The following is a 15,907-nucleotide window of genomic DNA, read 5'->3' on the forward strand; positions in this document are numbered from 1 at the left end:
TATAAAATAAAGGTTGTAGAAGTGAGTCAAAAGTTAAAGATTAAAAAATCCCAACATAAACTTAAAAACTCAAGTAGTACCGGAAGAACAAAAACAAATCCAAAAGGTAAAAGAAAATCATAATACATTGGAGATGACAACCTTAGTTTCACACAAATTACAGTTTTAATTTGGATGTCGAGATTGTTGGATTTCTAACTTCAAACTTTTAACAGACCACAACTTGTATTGACATAAAAAAGATCAATTTAGAGATGCGAAGTCAGATGAAGCGGAAGAAGGGATCTGGTTGCGGTGATGAAGAAGGAAGAGTAATGAAGTCCATAGAAAGTTGTTGAGTATGTTTGAAGAAGAAAGGGTATGTTAGAGGAGATCTTAACACAAAATTTTCGGGGAATATGGGAGTAAGATGGTGAGGCGATTAATATGAATCTCCATTGAATTTTTTTTGTGAGGTTTTCACGAAGTGAAGACAGGGATAAGAAGAAAATTGTATCTTTGTGTTTTTGGTTCCAATGCAAAGAACATATCAAACATTTGAAATATTAAATATGCAAAATAACCTTAGGATGAAAACGTAGAAGCGATGGTGGAACTCGGCCAACCCTAACCTGTGTAAATCTAATGTTGGCGAGAGAAATAAATCACAAACCCACGCTTGAAATTTGAATGAGTTTCAAACCACAAAATCACAAACCCAATAAAGATATAAATAAGGCGTCAAACGTATTTTCTTCATATTCGGGATTGAACTGCCCCTGCTTTGGAGCATCTGCATAAGATCGTGTTAAAGAAAACATTAACGATGATAATAAAAGATAAGGAAGAGAGAATGCGTACCACAAACTAAAAAGCAATCGAGACGGACTGATACTAAATGGATAGAAGAGGGTAGATATATATACCTTTGTGTTCAAGAAGCGTTGTATTAAGGGTTGAGTCGATTCAATGCATCATTTTCTGGAACCCGTAAAAAAATTGATGATTCACCTTAATCCTTTCGATTGTCGCGTCGTTCCAATGTTTGGTGACGTGTCGTCATTGGAACCCTATAAACGCTCTTTAGACTGCACCAGAATAAAAGGATGTTTATATATATATATATATATATATATATATATATATATATATATATATATATATATATATAGGGGAGGGTTATTTGGAAAACAAAAAAACCCTAAAAATCATAAAAATGCATAAAAAAAATACTTAGAGATCACAGAACTTTTTTATGAAAAAATCGCAGGTATGTTTATAAAATCGCTGAAAAAAAAATAAAGAATTGTTTTTTTTTCAGAATTTTTTTCAGCGAAATTAAAGTAAAAGTAGCGATTTTTCTATATAAAAAGTCAAAAAAAAGATTTGTGGTCTCTAAGTATTTTTTTTATGCATTTTTATGATTTTTAGGGTTTTTTGTTTTCCATAAAACCTAAACCTATATATATATATATATATATATATATATATATATATATATATATATATATATATATATATATATAATTGTTTGATTTTTTTATATATTTTGCCGCTTATATTTTATTTTATTTATTTATATTTTTTATGATTTATATATATATATATATATATATATATATATTAAATTTATTCGAATATATTTTTAATGTTTTTTATATTTTGTTCGTTTATATTTTTTGACGCTTTTTTTTTGAATAATTTTTCTAGTTTTTTTATTTTTTATGTCTTGTTCGAATATATCTTTTAATGCTTTTTTGATATTTTGTTTTTTATATATTTGTAAAGCTTTTTAAAAGTTATTTTTTGTATAAAAATATAAAAAGGTTAGTTAAATGAGAATATGATTAACACATATTAGGTATATAATTATTTATTTTAATAGGGTTATTGTATAGGCTAACCGAAATTCAAAACGAGTGCCAATGGCTTCAAGTTCAATTTTTATAGTTTTAGATTTTTTTTATTTCGTCCTGAATGAAAAATGCTAATCAGAATTCATATAACTCAAACACATATGTCAATCTTTCAAGTTCATTTTTATTTTTAAAAATGTTGTTCGTTTTCAAATTATATGGTTTTCCAATTAACCTTTATATAACTTCAAACCCTTTTTCGAATTTCCGTTAGTCTGTCTATTAATCTTATTAAAAATATAATTTTATACATAATCTAAATTAATAATATTCACATTTAATGAACTTTTTTTTACATTTTTTACAAAAAATATAAACAAACAAAATGTCAAAAAAAAAATATGTATTCAAACAACACGCAAAAAAACAAAAAAAAAATTTAAAATCATAAAAATATATACGAAAAAAATGTAAAAAACATTTTTTGGTGTGTTGTTTGAATATATTGTTTAATGTTTTTTACATTTTTTTCGTTTTTATTTTTATGATGTTTGTTTGAATAATTTTTTTTTGTTTTTTGGTGTATTGTTTGAATACATTTTAATTTTTTTTGACATTTTGTTTGTTTAAACATTTTGTAAAAAAATATTAAAAAAAGTTCGTTAAATGTGAATATTATTAACTTAGATTAGGTATAAAATTATATTTTTAATAAGATTAATAGATAGGCTAACAAAAATACGAAAAAGGGTTTCAAGTTATATAAAGGCTAATTGGAAAACCATATAACTCGAAAACGAACAAAATTTCTAAAAAAAAAAGAACTAGAAAACATTGACACATGTGTTTGAGTTATATGACTTTTGATTATCATTTTACATTCGGAACGAATGTAAAAAAATTATAAAACTAAAAAAATTGAATTCGAACCCATTGACACTCGATTTGAATTTCGGTTAGCCTTTACAATAACCCTATTAAAATAAATAATTATATACCTAATATGTGTTAGTCATATTCTCATTTAACTAACATTTTTATATTTTTTATACACAAAATATTTATAAAAAGCTTTAAAAATATATAAAAAAAAAATATCAAAAAAAATATTAAAAAATATACTCGAACAAAACATCGGGAAAAAAAACTAGAAAAATTATCCAAATAAAACGTCAAAAATATAGTCAAAAAAATATAAATAAATAAAATAAAATGTATGAGGAAAAATCTAAAAAAAATAAATTAAACAGTTATATATATATATATATATATATATATATATATATATATATATATATATATATAAGAAAAAGAAATATATAAAAGTAAGGATAAAATAGTCTTTTTAAGCGGATTAAGGATGTGTTATGCGTACTGGCTCCAAAGGGTGTACGCTAGGCGTACCAGCTGAGTACACGAGGCATACTCGACATGTTTGACTTTTCTTGTTTGGTTGACTTGTTGGCTATGTACCTTTGACCAGAAGTTGACCAGAGTTGACTTTTGATATTTTGGGACCTTTAGGATATTAGACCTTCTTGGGCTAAGTCCATGATGGGTTTGGGCCCAATTTGGATAATTGGGCCATATTTGGGCTTTGGGTAATTAAGGAGATTTTGGGCTTTCGTATTTTGGGTTATCAGGTCAGTTATTGATGAAAGTTGTATTTTGTTAGTTGGCGCGAGGATTATCCGTTTCAGCGGTATGAGCAGTCATAGGAGTATCAGCGGATTGAGGTGAGTTTTCCTCACTGTATTTACGGGTCGAAGGCACCAAGGCCGGCCCATCGGTTTGATATATTGTTATCCTCTGATATGTTGAGTATGGATTAGATATGCATGATTATGCTAGTTGTCGATATGCTGGTCTGGTAGGTCTGTAGGACTGCCTATGTTTCTGTCTGCATGATTAACTGTATATGTTTTTATTGTGTTGGGTTGAGGTTGTACTGCTTCGTGTTGTAGCCGACAAACCCCCGAGCATTCCATATATGAGTTGAGGACCGGGTGGTATGTCAGACTCATACTGAGGGCTCAGTTGCATTCCAGATATGAGCTGAGGACCGGGTGGTATGCCAGACTCATACTGAGGACTCAAATGCATTCCAGATACGAGCTAAGGACCCGATAGTATGCCAGACTCGTACTGAGGGCTTGAGGGTATTGGAGCATTCCAGATATGAGTTAAGGGACGGGTAGGGCATGCCGGACTCATACTAAGGGCTCAGTAGCATTCCAGATACAAGCTGATGGCTGGTTGATATGGCAAACTCGTACTGAGGGCTGAACATTGGTACTCCATTCCGATGACTGATTAGGTTTGGAGCAAGCAAGACATAAGTTGTAGGCTCCGGGGGCAAGCCAGACTTATGTTGTAGGCTCAAGAGCAAGCCAGACTCAGATTGTGGGCTTTGGGGTAATCCAGTCTTTTAGCTGTGGACCAAGTACATGCTGTTATTTGTATACGTTATATGTTTGTGTGTTGGTACTTTGGGGGAAATCACTAAGCTTTGTGTTTACAATTTTGTTTATGGTCTCAGGTTCTTCAGATGTTTCGTAGCAATGCGAAGGCATGACCATACACATCTTTGGTTTTACACTAATGAATTCAACAATCCATACTACCCAAATCATTATAATATAACACATAATGCATCATTTAAACATAATCACTAGTTAGGTTTTCAAACCCTAACTCTCATTGGATTGATCCCACTCATGGGGATTACATACAAAGTTTGTTTAAGGAATCTAAACACCTTCATTAATACTAAAAACACGCTTTCTTAACATAATCTAAAACTGTTAGCTCAAATCATCAAGACCACCATTGAATCCCTACTAGATTAAAGATGGAGAAGATGATTACCTTTTGAGCATCCCACCTTCAATCCAAGCCATAAACACTCTAGACCGCCTCTTGCCCCTTCTTTTTTATCCAAATCGTTGGAGCTTCGCTTAGGAGGGTTTGAGGGTGTAAAGTGAAGAGAATGAAGGGGTTAATAGCATTTACTCTGATGTGTAACTGCACCACGGTGGTCTAGTTACCGTGTCGCGGTGACCACTTGAATTGCGATTAATGGCAGCCTACTTTGCGTCACCGCGCCATGGTGAACATATTGTCGCGCCGTGGAAAAGTTCATTGTTATTTCATTCTTTATCATGAGAACATGTTTGAATCCTTCATAACGCTTACTGCGCCATGGTGATCTATTCACCGTACCGTGGTGACTGCTTGACAGCAGCCCTTTGGGATGATTCCATTCCAGCTTTGGGACATTTTTGTCCCAACTTCTAACCTTCATAACTTCTTTGTTTTTTACCCGTTTTTTATGTTCATTATATCAACGTGAAAGTAGGAACATACTCTACAACTCTGTTAATCATATCTCACTGAATTAATACGAGTCTTAATCGGTTAAGTCTCAAAATTGGTCCAAAAACATAAAATTCCCATTTTACCCTTTTGATAAAAAAATTGCATCTTTTCATGCATTATTTCTGTTGAACTTACCCATTTAATCTCATCTTAGTGACTTAAACTCTTGTGGGCCATTTTCATTAAGTTACAACTTCATATTCTCATTTTTTTCTCATAATTGACCATTTTACCATTTTGGTCAATATTTGACTAAAAGTCAACTTTATCTGAATTGCAGGTCCTTACATACTCGATATATGCATATGCTTAAGTGACAACTAGACATCCAAAAAACTTGAGAAATGAAGTATAAGTATTGCAACTAATTGAGGTGATTTGTTACCATTAAATACATGTACCTATCTTATTTTTATGCTTGACAATTTATATTTTCTTCTTGATGATTAGAAATCTATTATGTATGTTTTGTGAATGTTATATGTATGTTGTGTTATGGATAGATTTTGAAAATGAGTTTTATAATGGATACAAACAATTGTAGTGTTTGAGATTTTGTAGCACCCGATTCCTGGTACGTATTTAAATTCAAGAAATATTGCAATTTACTCTAAGACTCGGCGAGTTAGAGGCCCAACTCGTCGAGTAGACTCGACTATTGATCGGGGGCTTAAGTGACTTACTCGACGAGTCGGAAGACCGACTCGACGAGTAGGAGCTGTCTGGACAAAACCCTAATATTCAGGGTTTGCACCCTATTTAAACACTTTATCTCATTCCAAACCAGCCCCCATCACCCTCCCAACTCAGAGAAACCCTATATTGAAACCCTAAACCCTTTTTGAGTGATTTTGAGCTTGTTGTGCCATTTTGTGCAAGTTAGAAGGTTGAAGAGAAGAAGAAGGGGCTTGGGATTTCAGAAGGAGCAAGGAGATCCAGAGGTTTTGCTTCATTTCCTATTTATAGAATGTAAGAAGTCCAGACCTTGCTTCTTCTTTCATTAGATACTCTTTTTGGAGTAACTTAGGGCTTTTGAAAGCCATTTTGGAGCCATACTTGGATGCAACCACGATTTTGGGATAAAGACTTCAGATCTGGAGCCATTGAGGGTTCCCATGGCATAAAGGTGCCAACTTTATGGCCATGGGAGACCCATGCATCATATAAACCCCTTTTTATGGCTTTTTGAGCCAAAGGCCCCATGCATGTACATCAAGTTTGAAGCTTTACGTATAAAATGGACCCTAGGAGGCCAGATCTATGGTTTTGACGCGTTAAGACCCATTATAATCGACTGTATAGTTTTGGACAAAGAGGGACTCGGCAAGTCGGGACGCTTTTTCCCCCGAAACGACTTCTGGAAATGGTTTTGGTTGAGTGGAAGGAACACTCAGCCTGCTAAGGGTTTGTTTTGGAACTGGAAATCATAGGACCCGACGAGTGTATGAACAGACTCGGCGAGTCCAAGGCAATCTTCCAACTTATGAAGACGGACTCAACGAGTTGTTCATAGAACCCGGCGAGTCATAGACTGGACATATTCATAAGACGAAGATGAACTCGAAGAGTTCAAGGATGAACTCGACGAGTTCAAGGATGAACTCGGTGAGTCGGTTGAAGATGGTCCCGATGTTATGGTTGAAGGTGAACTCGTCGAGTTCTTTCTAGACTCGACGAGTAGAGTCGGGGGTTGTATCATTTTGAAAGGATAGGGACTCGACGAGTTGGTGGACCAACTAGGCGAGTCAAGTCAACTGGATGTTGAATTTGACCAGGGTTTGACCTTGACTTTGACTTGGATTTGGATTGACCCTTGTAAGGGTTATGGGTATGCAATAGTAATCGGAAAAGGTTGTTGTGTAGGGATTGGGGAGTAGAGACGAGTCGATTCCCGTGCCGAGGACCGTGCAGATACTACACGACATCGAGGTGAGTTACCTTCCAGTAGCGGTGGGTCTACGGCCACAATGCCGGCCCACTAGTAGGAGTTGTATGTTAGGTGATTGTCTTTGTGATATTCATCTAGGTTTGCTACCACCTGATATGTTTATGTGCTAGCATGATATGCTATATGTGATCGTGGTAGTAGGGAGAGAATAGTCCCTAAGTTCGGTTGTTAGGACCAAAGGGTAGGTTGGGCACCCCATATATGTATGTCAGTATGTTATGTTATGATATATGTGGTAGTAGTAGCAGGGGGTGAGATAGTCCCCAGGGTTCGGTTGTTAGGACTGACGGGTAGGTCAGCACCCCAGAATGGCTTGACACGGGTAGGTCAGCACCCCATAATGGCTTGACATGGGTAGGTCAACACCCCAGAACTGCTTGACAGGGTAGGTCGGCACCCCAGAATGGCCGAATCGGGTAGGTCGGGCACCCCAGAATTGCCCGACAGTATGTTTTGTTATGAGATTGTATAGTATGTGGTAAGATGGGGGAACTTACTAAGCTTCATGCTTACAGTTTTCAGTTTTGTTTCAGGTACCTCTTCAGCGAAGGGGAAGGAGCCGGCGCGGCAGCGGCACATCATACACACGCAGGATTTCCGCACTATGAGATTTCTTGGGATTGTACTTTGGCATTGTTACTATTTTTACAATATGATTTTGAGACATAAGATTATGGTCTTTATGAAATGATATGATTCAATTATGTTTTCTTATAAATGTTTTCTAAATTGTTATATCAAAAATGAAATTTTTGGTCTTGAAATTTGGGACGTTACAGATTTGGTCTTCTACATAAACTTGTGCATCCACTTAGGATGGGTTATGACTTACGTGGTCGACCCTTTATGACTATGGTACCTGGGGTGAGCAAAACCAAACCCGAAAACCGAAAAAACCGAAACTGAAACCGACAATTTGGGTTTGAGTTTTTTAAAACCAAATATTGGGTTCGGTTTCGGTTTTAAGAAACATAAAATCGATAAAAACTGAACCGAAGTGAATTTATAAAAAAAAATTGTAAATACTATATAGTTATATACATATTTCGTAAGATAATAACACAAATAGCATGTAGCTCAATTGGTTCAACACGACGTCCATGTACCTGGAGGTCATGAGTTCGAGTTCTGTCCCCATTCTTGATCCAACCTTTGAATTTTACTATATGCCTTTCTTATTCAACTTCGAATTTTCAAATCCCACATCACGAATGTCTTGAAACTCAAGCTTATATCTACTCTTATAAAATATAATATCTTCCTCCCTTTTCATTATAATTTTTTAGGCTTCCTACATCGGTGATGGTGCAGAAAACATGCCTACCTCACCCTTATATATAATATTTCTTATACCATTGAGAGTTGGTTTAGATCCAAGATAACCTTTGGTTAAATAGTGGCTAAGTTTGAAATTTTTGGTTTTAAACCCGATGAACCCGAAATCGAATCGGAAAAACTGAAAAAATCGAACTCATCGGTTGGGTTGAAAGTTCAAACCTAAATTAGTACCCAATTGTGGTAGTGTGGTATTATGTAGTGATGATGTGACATTATTGTAGACATACCTCACTTTTTGTATGGATCTTGTGTGATGTCCACATTATCCCAGCATTTAGTGTCCAAATGTGTAATGTTTACCTTGTTGTTTTTTTTACACAAACAATTATCCATTCAACTTTGGTGAAATGTTTGGACTTGAGATGACTTTAGTGAGGTGTTTTAACTTTAGGTATTTTGGGTTTTGGAAATATAAGCACATGCATTGCATTATATGGACATTATTAGATAATTAGTAATAAGTTTGATGTTATGTTGAAACTTGAAATCCCACCTCCCCACCCTCCCCCTTGCGCCCAAATATTGAATCTAAACATGTGTTTTGATGTATAATAATAGTTATTATGTTAAATAAAATCTTATTATGATAAAGAATATATCATTTTATTATTAAGATGTTAAAATATATTTTTCATATAAAATTTTTGTGTATGGTTGGAGTTGAAAATGATTTTAGTGTAGGTTTTATACAAATTAGGCTAAGGGGTATGGTCACCACCAACCCTCTAGAAAAGTGTGGTCAACTCAGCGTCACATCAGCTCTACTACATGTCCACTACCAAACCACTAGCCCTTGAAAATGGTTACAACTCCACAATTTTTATCTTTTTATTTTTTATTTTTTCTTGTCATTAGATTAAATAAAAAACATAATTTAAAATATAAATAAATATTTTACATTAATTAACAACACACAAAATTAAATCCTAAATTACTTAAAAAAAATTAAAACCTAAATTAATAAAAAAACATAAAACATATCAAATAAAAACTAAATATTAAAACACTAGAAACTAATTTTCATATTTTGCGCAGACTTGTTGGATTTTTAGAAACGTGGCTAGATTATCCGGGTCGAGATCCGATTGGGGCTTTGTGTTTATGATTTAAATTGGTAAGTGCTATTTTCTAGCGACAAACTTCCTCCGTTGCTTCATTTTTTTCTAGAAAACTTAGAGTTTTGTCTATTTTTCCACAAGTACGTCTTCGCTACTCGATTTTCCACTTGAAGACGCCGCCTTTTTCGATTTGTCCCTTCCCGGTGGTCAACGAAGTTGGACTTCCGGTGGACCCTCCCACTGGTGTCATCGAAGTCATCATTTAGGTCGAGTCCAAAAATCACGTCCGACTCGGAAGTTCTTGGCCTTTTGTTGGAGTTGGTGATAGATCCCGAATGCACCTCACCCGGATAAAGGAACCATTTGGGACCCTTACGACAAACTTTCCACGCTTTTTGGTTGTCGAATGGTTTCCCGTTAATGCTAATTTTGTATTGGTAGCATGCAGTTGATTTGAAATCGTTGCTACCACTTTTGTACATATTTTTAAGATTGCCAGACATGTCATTAAAAATTTGTCCAAGCCGCTCGTAGGTCATGCCATTTTGCATTGACCGCGTCGTACGTCCGCTCCGTTTCTCTTCCTAATAGCGAATGAAAGTGGTCTAAAAAACGATTCCAAAAACTTTGACCGGATTGCGCGTTCCCTATGTCACCATATTGCGATATGAAAATCCAAGCTTTCGCTAAATCTTCCTCCTCGTCTTTGTTCCACTGCTTGGTTTTTGTTTTTTTTGGAGCTTTTCCTTTTTGTTATCGTCTTCTAGATGGTTGTTGTGCTTCTTGTACTATTTAGTTGCCGTCTTTGTCGAGGTTTATAGGTTGGGATTGAGATAATGAGACTTGAGATGGTTGTGAAGGTTGTGTTTGAAATTGTTGAGGTTGCGATTGTTGAAAAGGTTGTTGGAAGGCTTGAAATTGGGGTTGATTGAAGTGTTGTGGTCGTTGTTGTTGGTAGTAGTTTGGGTGGTATGAAGGATTAGTGAATAGAGGTTGTTGTTGGATTGTGGATGTTAACATTTGCATATAACCAAGATTTGCATATGGATCATTTGGAGTGTTTGGGGGTGTTTGGAGTGGGTGAAATATTTTGATTTGGATCCATAGGTTGAAAAAAAATAAGAAAATAGAAAGAAGTTGTGTGTTTTCGTAGTGTGAAATGTTTAGAAAATATGTGGTATTTATAATTGTAGGTTGTGCTTTTTAAATTGAAAATTAAAGAAATTTTTTTTAATTCAACGGCTACAAAGGAAAAATGAAAAAACGGTCAAATATGTGACCGTTGTTGCTGCTTTCTTATTTGTCGTCTTCGTCCGTCCTCACAGCCAAGCCATCGGTCGATGGGGCGGTGTTCATGTGTCTTTTGGCCTGCTACGTCATAAGTCACGCGTGGTTTGTGCTACCATACTGAATAACCATATATAAGATATAAATCATATAATGTCTTAGAAGTAGAAGTTGAAGTTGGAATCGGTGGTCCTCCGTCCGCCACCACAAGTGGTTTGTAGTTGGTCTAAAATCTGTGCTACGAATACATTTCTTTTTTCTTTTTTTTTTGAACCGGCAAATATAAATATATAAACTACAAATACATAAGCCAACAAATAAATGGTACATGTCTTAGGGTATTAAAGAAGTGACAACCGTTAAAGTGGATAGACTATAGAGCAAATGCCAAATTGAAAATGAAAAGATTTATTAAAGAATTATACCCATATTCCAATAGTTGTCGTGAGGGGTGAAGGGATATGTGCAGTGCTAATAAAAGGTCTATTCTACTGTGTATTTTTTTTTTTTTATTATTATTATATTAGGTGTGAGACCCGTGTATTACACGGGTTGTTTTAAAAAAAGATTAAACATTAAAATATATACAGAAAATATTTTTTAATGTACAACTTTGAAATAAGAAAAAAGAAATGTATTTATTGCAATTTAATATCATATATATGATATTTAATAACTTACATATATAACTATATGACTTTAATTTTAAAAATTGAAACAAACCAAAAATTGATAAGTGGATAATATTTATTTCAAAAATACCACAAAATGATAAGTATCAAAACTCATGAGAGATTGACATGTGGCAAAAAAAACTTTTATTTATTAAGGAGGATTGGAAAACTATTAAAATGAATAGTTATGTACAAGTATGAGATGAGACCTGTTTGAACCAATTCGTCTTGATATTTTAGCTCTCTTTTGTCTTTCTTAATTGAAAAAATAACTGGAACATAATGCATTTACAAAAATGAGTAATAACTTTGGTAATCGTTCGTACGATTCCATAATTCCATTTATACTATAGGTGTTTGCTTGGTGGACAATTTTTCAATGTGTTTTGTTAGCTTATTTATGATTCATAAATTTGTGCACTGTATAGTTAATTGGTCCATAATTAGCCGCATCTTTTTCTATATTTGTCATTATTGATCAACAACTTTCTGACAACAAGTTAAAAAGTTTCTATAAATACACATACACACTAAATTATAGTGGAAACAGCTCATTGTTCATGGTTCAAGCAAAAATGTTTTAGTTCATGAAGATTCCATGAGATATTGATTCCAAAATGAAAACAAGTGGGATTTTTTCAGTAATCAAATGTAATTTACTAATTCATCATTGATCATATGGCATTTACATAATGAAATCTTTTTTTTTTTTTTTTTCATCTGTTTTTGAATGTAACGGTTATTATATATATTTTTTTATTACCGATAAGCAGGCATTTAATCTTTTTGAAATATGTTAAATAGATTGTAATTTATTTTATTATATAAAATAAAAATATTGGTAGGTTATATATATTGTTCATCCATGTATAGATTTTGTTTTGTAAACATACATTTTGTGTATAAAAACAAAAAAGAAAGAGATGTTTTATTCGGTTGTTTACCAAAGATGATGATTGATGGATGAACAAAGACATACCCAAATCACAATTAAAAAGAATCTAAAAGGACCGACTGTTTGGGTTCAAATATCATGCCCAAAGTGAATAACCAGCACCTAAATCACTTTTTCCCATACATGGACTCCACCTTCCCATCATTCCCACCAAGCAACAAATACTTATCTTTCCTAGTCAAATTGGTGCATTCAAATCCAAGAACACCACCCAAAACTTTCTGCACATGATTCGCCACCTCAATCGCCGATTTCCCACCACCCTTCACCGTCATCTCCGCGGGCAACCTCTCAAGAAACGTAATCTCATAAGTCGGACTCGGGTTCATGAAATAAAAATACGGGTCCCAAAACTTAACCCCACGAACCGTCGTCCCATTAAACATATTCTGCTTCAAATCCATAGCCACCGGAACAATCCTATCACTCAACTCAGCAAACAAAGCACTGAACCGCAACAAAAACGGTTCACGACAAGTCGTCCCTTCCGGGCACACAACCAGGTCACCTTTCTGAAGCAATTCTTTGATCCGGGCAGCGTCGGTTTCCCGGTCACGGGTTAGGGCAATTGCGGGGATCGGAGACATGAATCGTGAGAGTTTGCTTACGCTGTATGTGACACAGAAGGGTTTGCGACCTAAGGCAATGGCGATTATGATGGGGTCCAGGGCGGTTCGGTGGTTGCAGACGTAGAGGTTTCCGGGGGTGCCGGGGGATGGAGCTGGTGGTGGGTTGCCGCGGATTACGAGTTTAATACCGAGCATGCCATAGGTGTAACGGACGATTCGCTCCGGGAGTGGGAGATTGAAGTAGACACGGATGAGGGATAGGATGAATCCGAATGGGAGCCAGATGTATGTGATTAGGGCGTTGAATGGAGTCGGCCGTTGGACTAGCCGCCCGTCGTGGAAGATTAATCGGCTTTTCAGGCGGTCGCGGCCTACTATCGTCGCTGATTCGTCTTTCGGCACCATGAAAGCTGTCTGCAATTCAAGTCACAAATAAGAAAATAATAATAGTAATAAATTCATTGCCGTCTTCAAATTTTATCCGGAGCAGTGTAGATTTGTTCTTTCCAAAAAAAACAATGGGATAACCAAAAGTTTTATCGGATACGTATTGTATACGGTTTTTAAGCAACGAATAATTTTTTTTTTAATGTATTACGTATAATCTTAAATAGGATAAAACTTGTTTATTCCCTATAAATAATAAAGCATTAAATAGATAATAAGGGCAAAATGTATTAGGTTGGGTTGGTGACTTCTAAAGGTTGTTGTGTATATGGTGAATAAGAAAAAAAAATTATTGATTAAAAGGTTGGGCTGGTTGAATTATCAATAAGGTCTTAATACTTAATATACTAAATAAAAAGACCCATCGGTAATCATAGACTTAAAATTCTATTTGGGTCAGAAATCCGGTTCAATCTATTGTCCTCCAAGTCAACTCAAGTCTATGGGTCCATGGCTACAAGAATAATTGGAGGTAATAATAAGAAAGGGACTAGTGGGGTTGGTTATTAAACCAGCTATCTACTACCGTCTTCTTTAATTCCTTAGTTGTTCTTACAAATGTACCACCAAACTTTACACCGTTTTATCAGATCTCCAACCACCATCGCTTCACAAATTAATGTCTACAGTTTGAGAATCAATAATGCACCGAAAATACAGACCAGATAAGTACTATTACCCTGTTACTGTACCCTCACATTCTAGTCAGACTTTTACAGCTTCTTGTCTCTCAATATATGGGCTGGGTTTCAGACCATGTCAACAATCAATTACATGATAATTTTAAGAATCTTTGTATACATTCCAGAATAATCCTTTTATAGTGCTTAAGCATAAACATGGGAAGACCTCAATTCTAGCATATTCTATACCACTTACCAATGGATCCATAAAAAGATGCACTGATAATTTGGAGTTAATTTGGATATGAAGCCTAAAACTTAGCTAAGATGATTGACACTTAATTGGAATTGATGGTTTTGGACAAAGTACCAGACAATATCATTTTTCAGTTACCAGTGGACTGATTCTTATGTTATAAGCACCAATTTAGTTAGAAGCAATTAAAGTGAATATTGTTACCTTGATGTTAGCTCTTCATGGAAAAATAACTACATATAGTTGAGACCCGATCTAGAAAATAGAAATGCTTCTAAACTAGAAGAATAGGCATGAACAAATTAAGATATACATACCACCACCAATAATCCGCACAAATTGCAAATTAAAAGAAATGATATACATGCATACCAAAAAAAAAAATGAAGGGATTATTATTATTTGCGATGCATTGTTTACTAAATTAGTAGTTAGCACATTTTTATGCTTTGTCCTGGCATAACTTGCATCATCTTTTACTTGTTCCATAGAATTGATATTAAGTCAGGATAGCAAATCAACAAGTTAAAGCAACATATCTCCTCCATTCTTTCCAATATAAATTTCAATTTAGCACGGAAGAGTGTATTTAGTATGAAATGCGAACACTAACTGATATATGCAATAAAGAAAAGAGCCCGATCTAGTTTACTTTATTGGCACTAAAAATAACAAAAGCGGAAGTCGGTTTGTGCTTCGCCTTTGTAGATTATTATGTATTACGCCATTTAAATAGTTCCAAATAAACATAATAGATGCTAGACATTTCAAGAAAGTAACTGAAATTTGACTAACCTTGCAAACGGACATGAAATCGTGATCAGATTTCCGATCGCCAAGTCCGATATCAGGCGTATCTTCACCAAATTCCTTCAGGATCGCCAGCTTCTTCCATTTACCAACCAAAACACCAGGCTCCTTCACGAATCCTGTAGCTCTTTTCGTCTTCTCATTCACCTCGATCTCCGTTCCAAGCACCTTCTCCCCTCCCAAAAAATCCTTCACGAACGCATCCACCATTACTGTCGGATTCGCCGTTACAACTACTTTCCTCTCGCACCTATCAAAAACTTCAAAACTATCACTCCTCACGTCCGCCGCATAGAACCGCGGCAGAACGGCGCGTGACGCAAGCTCGATGTCCTTCACCTTGATCCCGGAGAAGGAGATGAAAATTAACATCTGTATAGCCAAAGCCTCCGATATGAAGATGTAGGCGACAGCAACTATCGGAAACGAAAGTAACAGAGCAAGGCCGCGAAGGAGGCTGCCGGCTTCGATCGCTACAAGCATGTAGTATGGAAAAGCGGAGGTCGCTTTCAACAGAGTTCCGTCAAGATCGGCCGCCACTGACTGGTGACTGATGGCGGAGACATCGCATTTCGAGATCGGTGGAAACGCCTTCTCGCCCAATTCCGGCTTCTGTAACGACATTTTCTCTCTCTGCACTTCTGTAAGCAACTGAATGAAGAGAGGGAGGGGGAAGGGCTCCCTTTTAAATGTGGTGCGACACAACCTAAATGACCAAATTGCCCCTTG

At 35.3% G+C, this 15,907-nt stretch overlaps 1 protein-coding gene across 1 annotated transcript; it reads right to left on the minus strand.

Annotated features, from left to right (window-relative positions):
- Nucleotides 1–12,421: 12,421 nt before the first annotated feature.
- LOC145123476 (putative glycerol-3-phosphate acyltransferase 8) lies at nucleotides 12,422–15,844 on the minus strand. Its single transcript, XM_079058687.1, has 2 exons — nucleotides 15,164–15,844; nucleotides 12,422–13,456 (listed from the first exon to the last, which is right to left on the minus strand). The coding sequence occupies exons 1-2, from the start codon at nucleotides 15,800–15,802 to the stop codon at nucleotides 12,581–12,583; spliced, it is 1,515 nt and encodes a 504-aa protein (XP_078914813.1). The 5' UTR covers nucleotides 15,803–15,844; the 3' UTR covers nucleotides 12,422–12,580.
- Between the last annotated feature and the right edge of the window lie 63 nt (nucleotides 15,845–15,907).

Source organism: Lactuca virosa, chromosome 7 (assembly GCF_052849685.1).
Source record: "Lactuca virosa cultivar CGN04683 chromosome 7, Lactuca_virosa_CGN04683_v6, whole genome shotgun sequence".
Classification (NCBI taxonomy): Eukaryota; Viridiplantae; Streptophyta; class Magnoliopsida; order Asterales; family Asteraceae; genus Lactuca; species Lactuca virosa.

What these genes read in the sequence shown, in the direction of transcription:
- LOC145123476 (XM_079058687.1), bottom strand. Translation starts at nt 15,802, where the DNA reads ATGTCGTTACAGAAGCCGGAATTGGGCGAGAAGGCGTTTCCACCGATC. An exon ending in ATTTCATGTCCGTTTGCAAG is followed by an intron (nt 13,457 to 15,163) that starts GTTAGTCAAATT and finishes CTTGAATTGCAG; the next exon opens with ACAGCTTTCATGGTGCCGAA.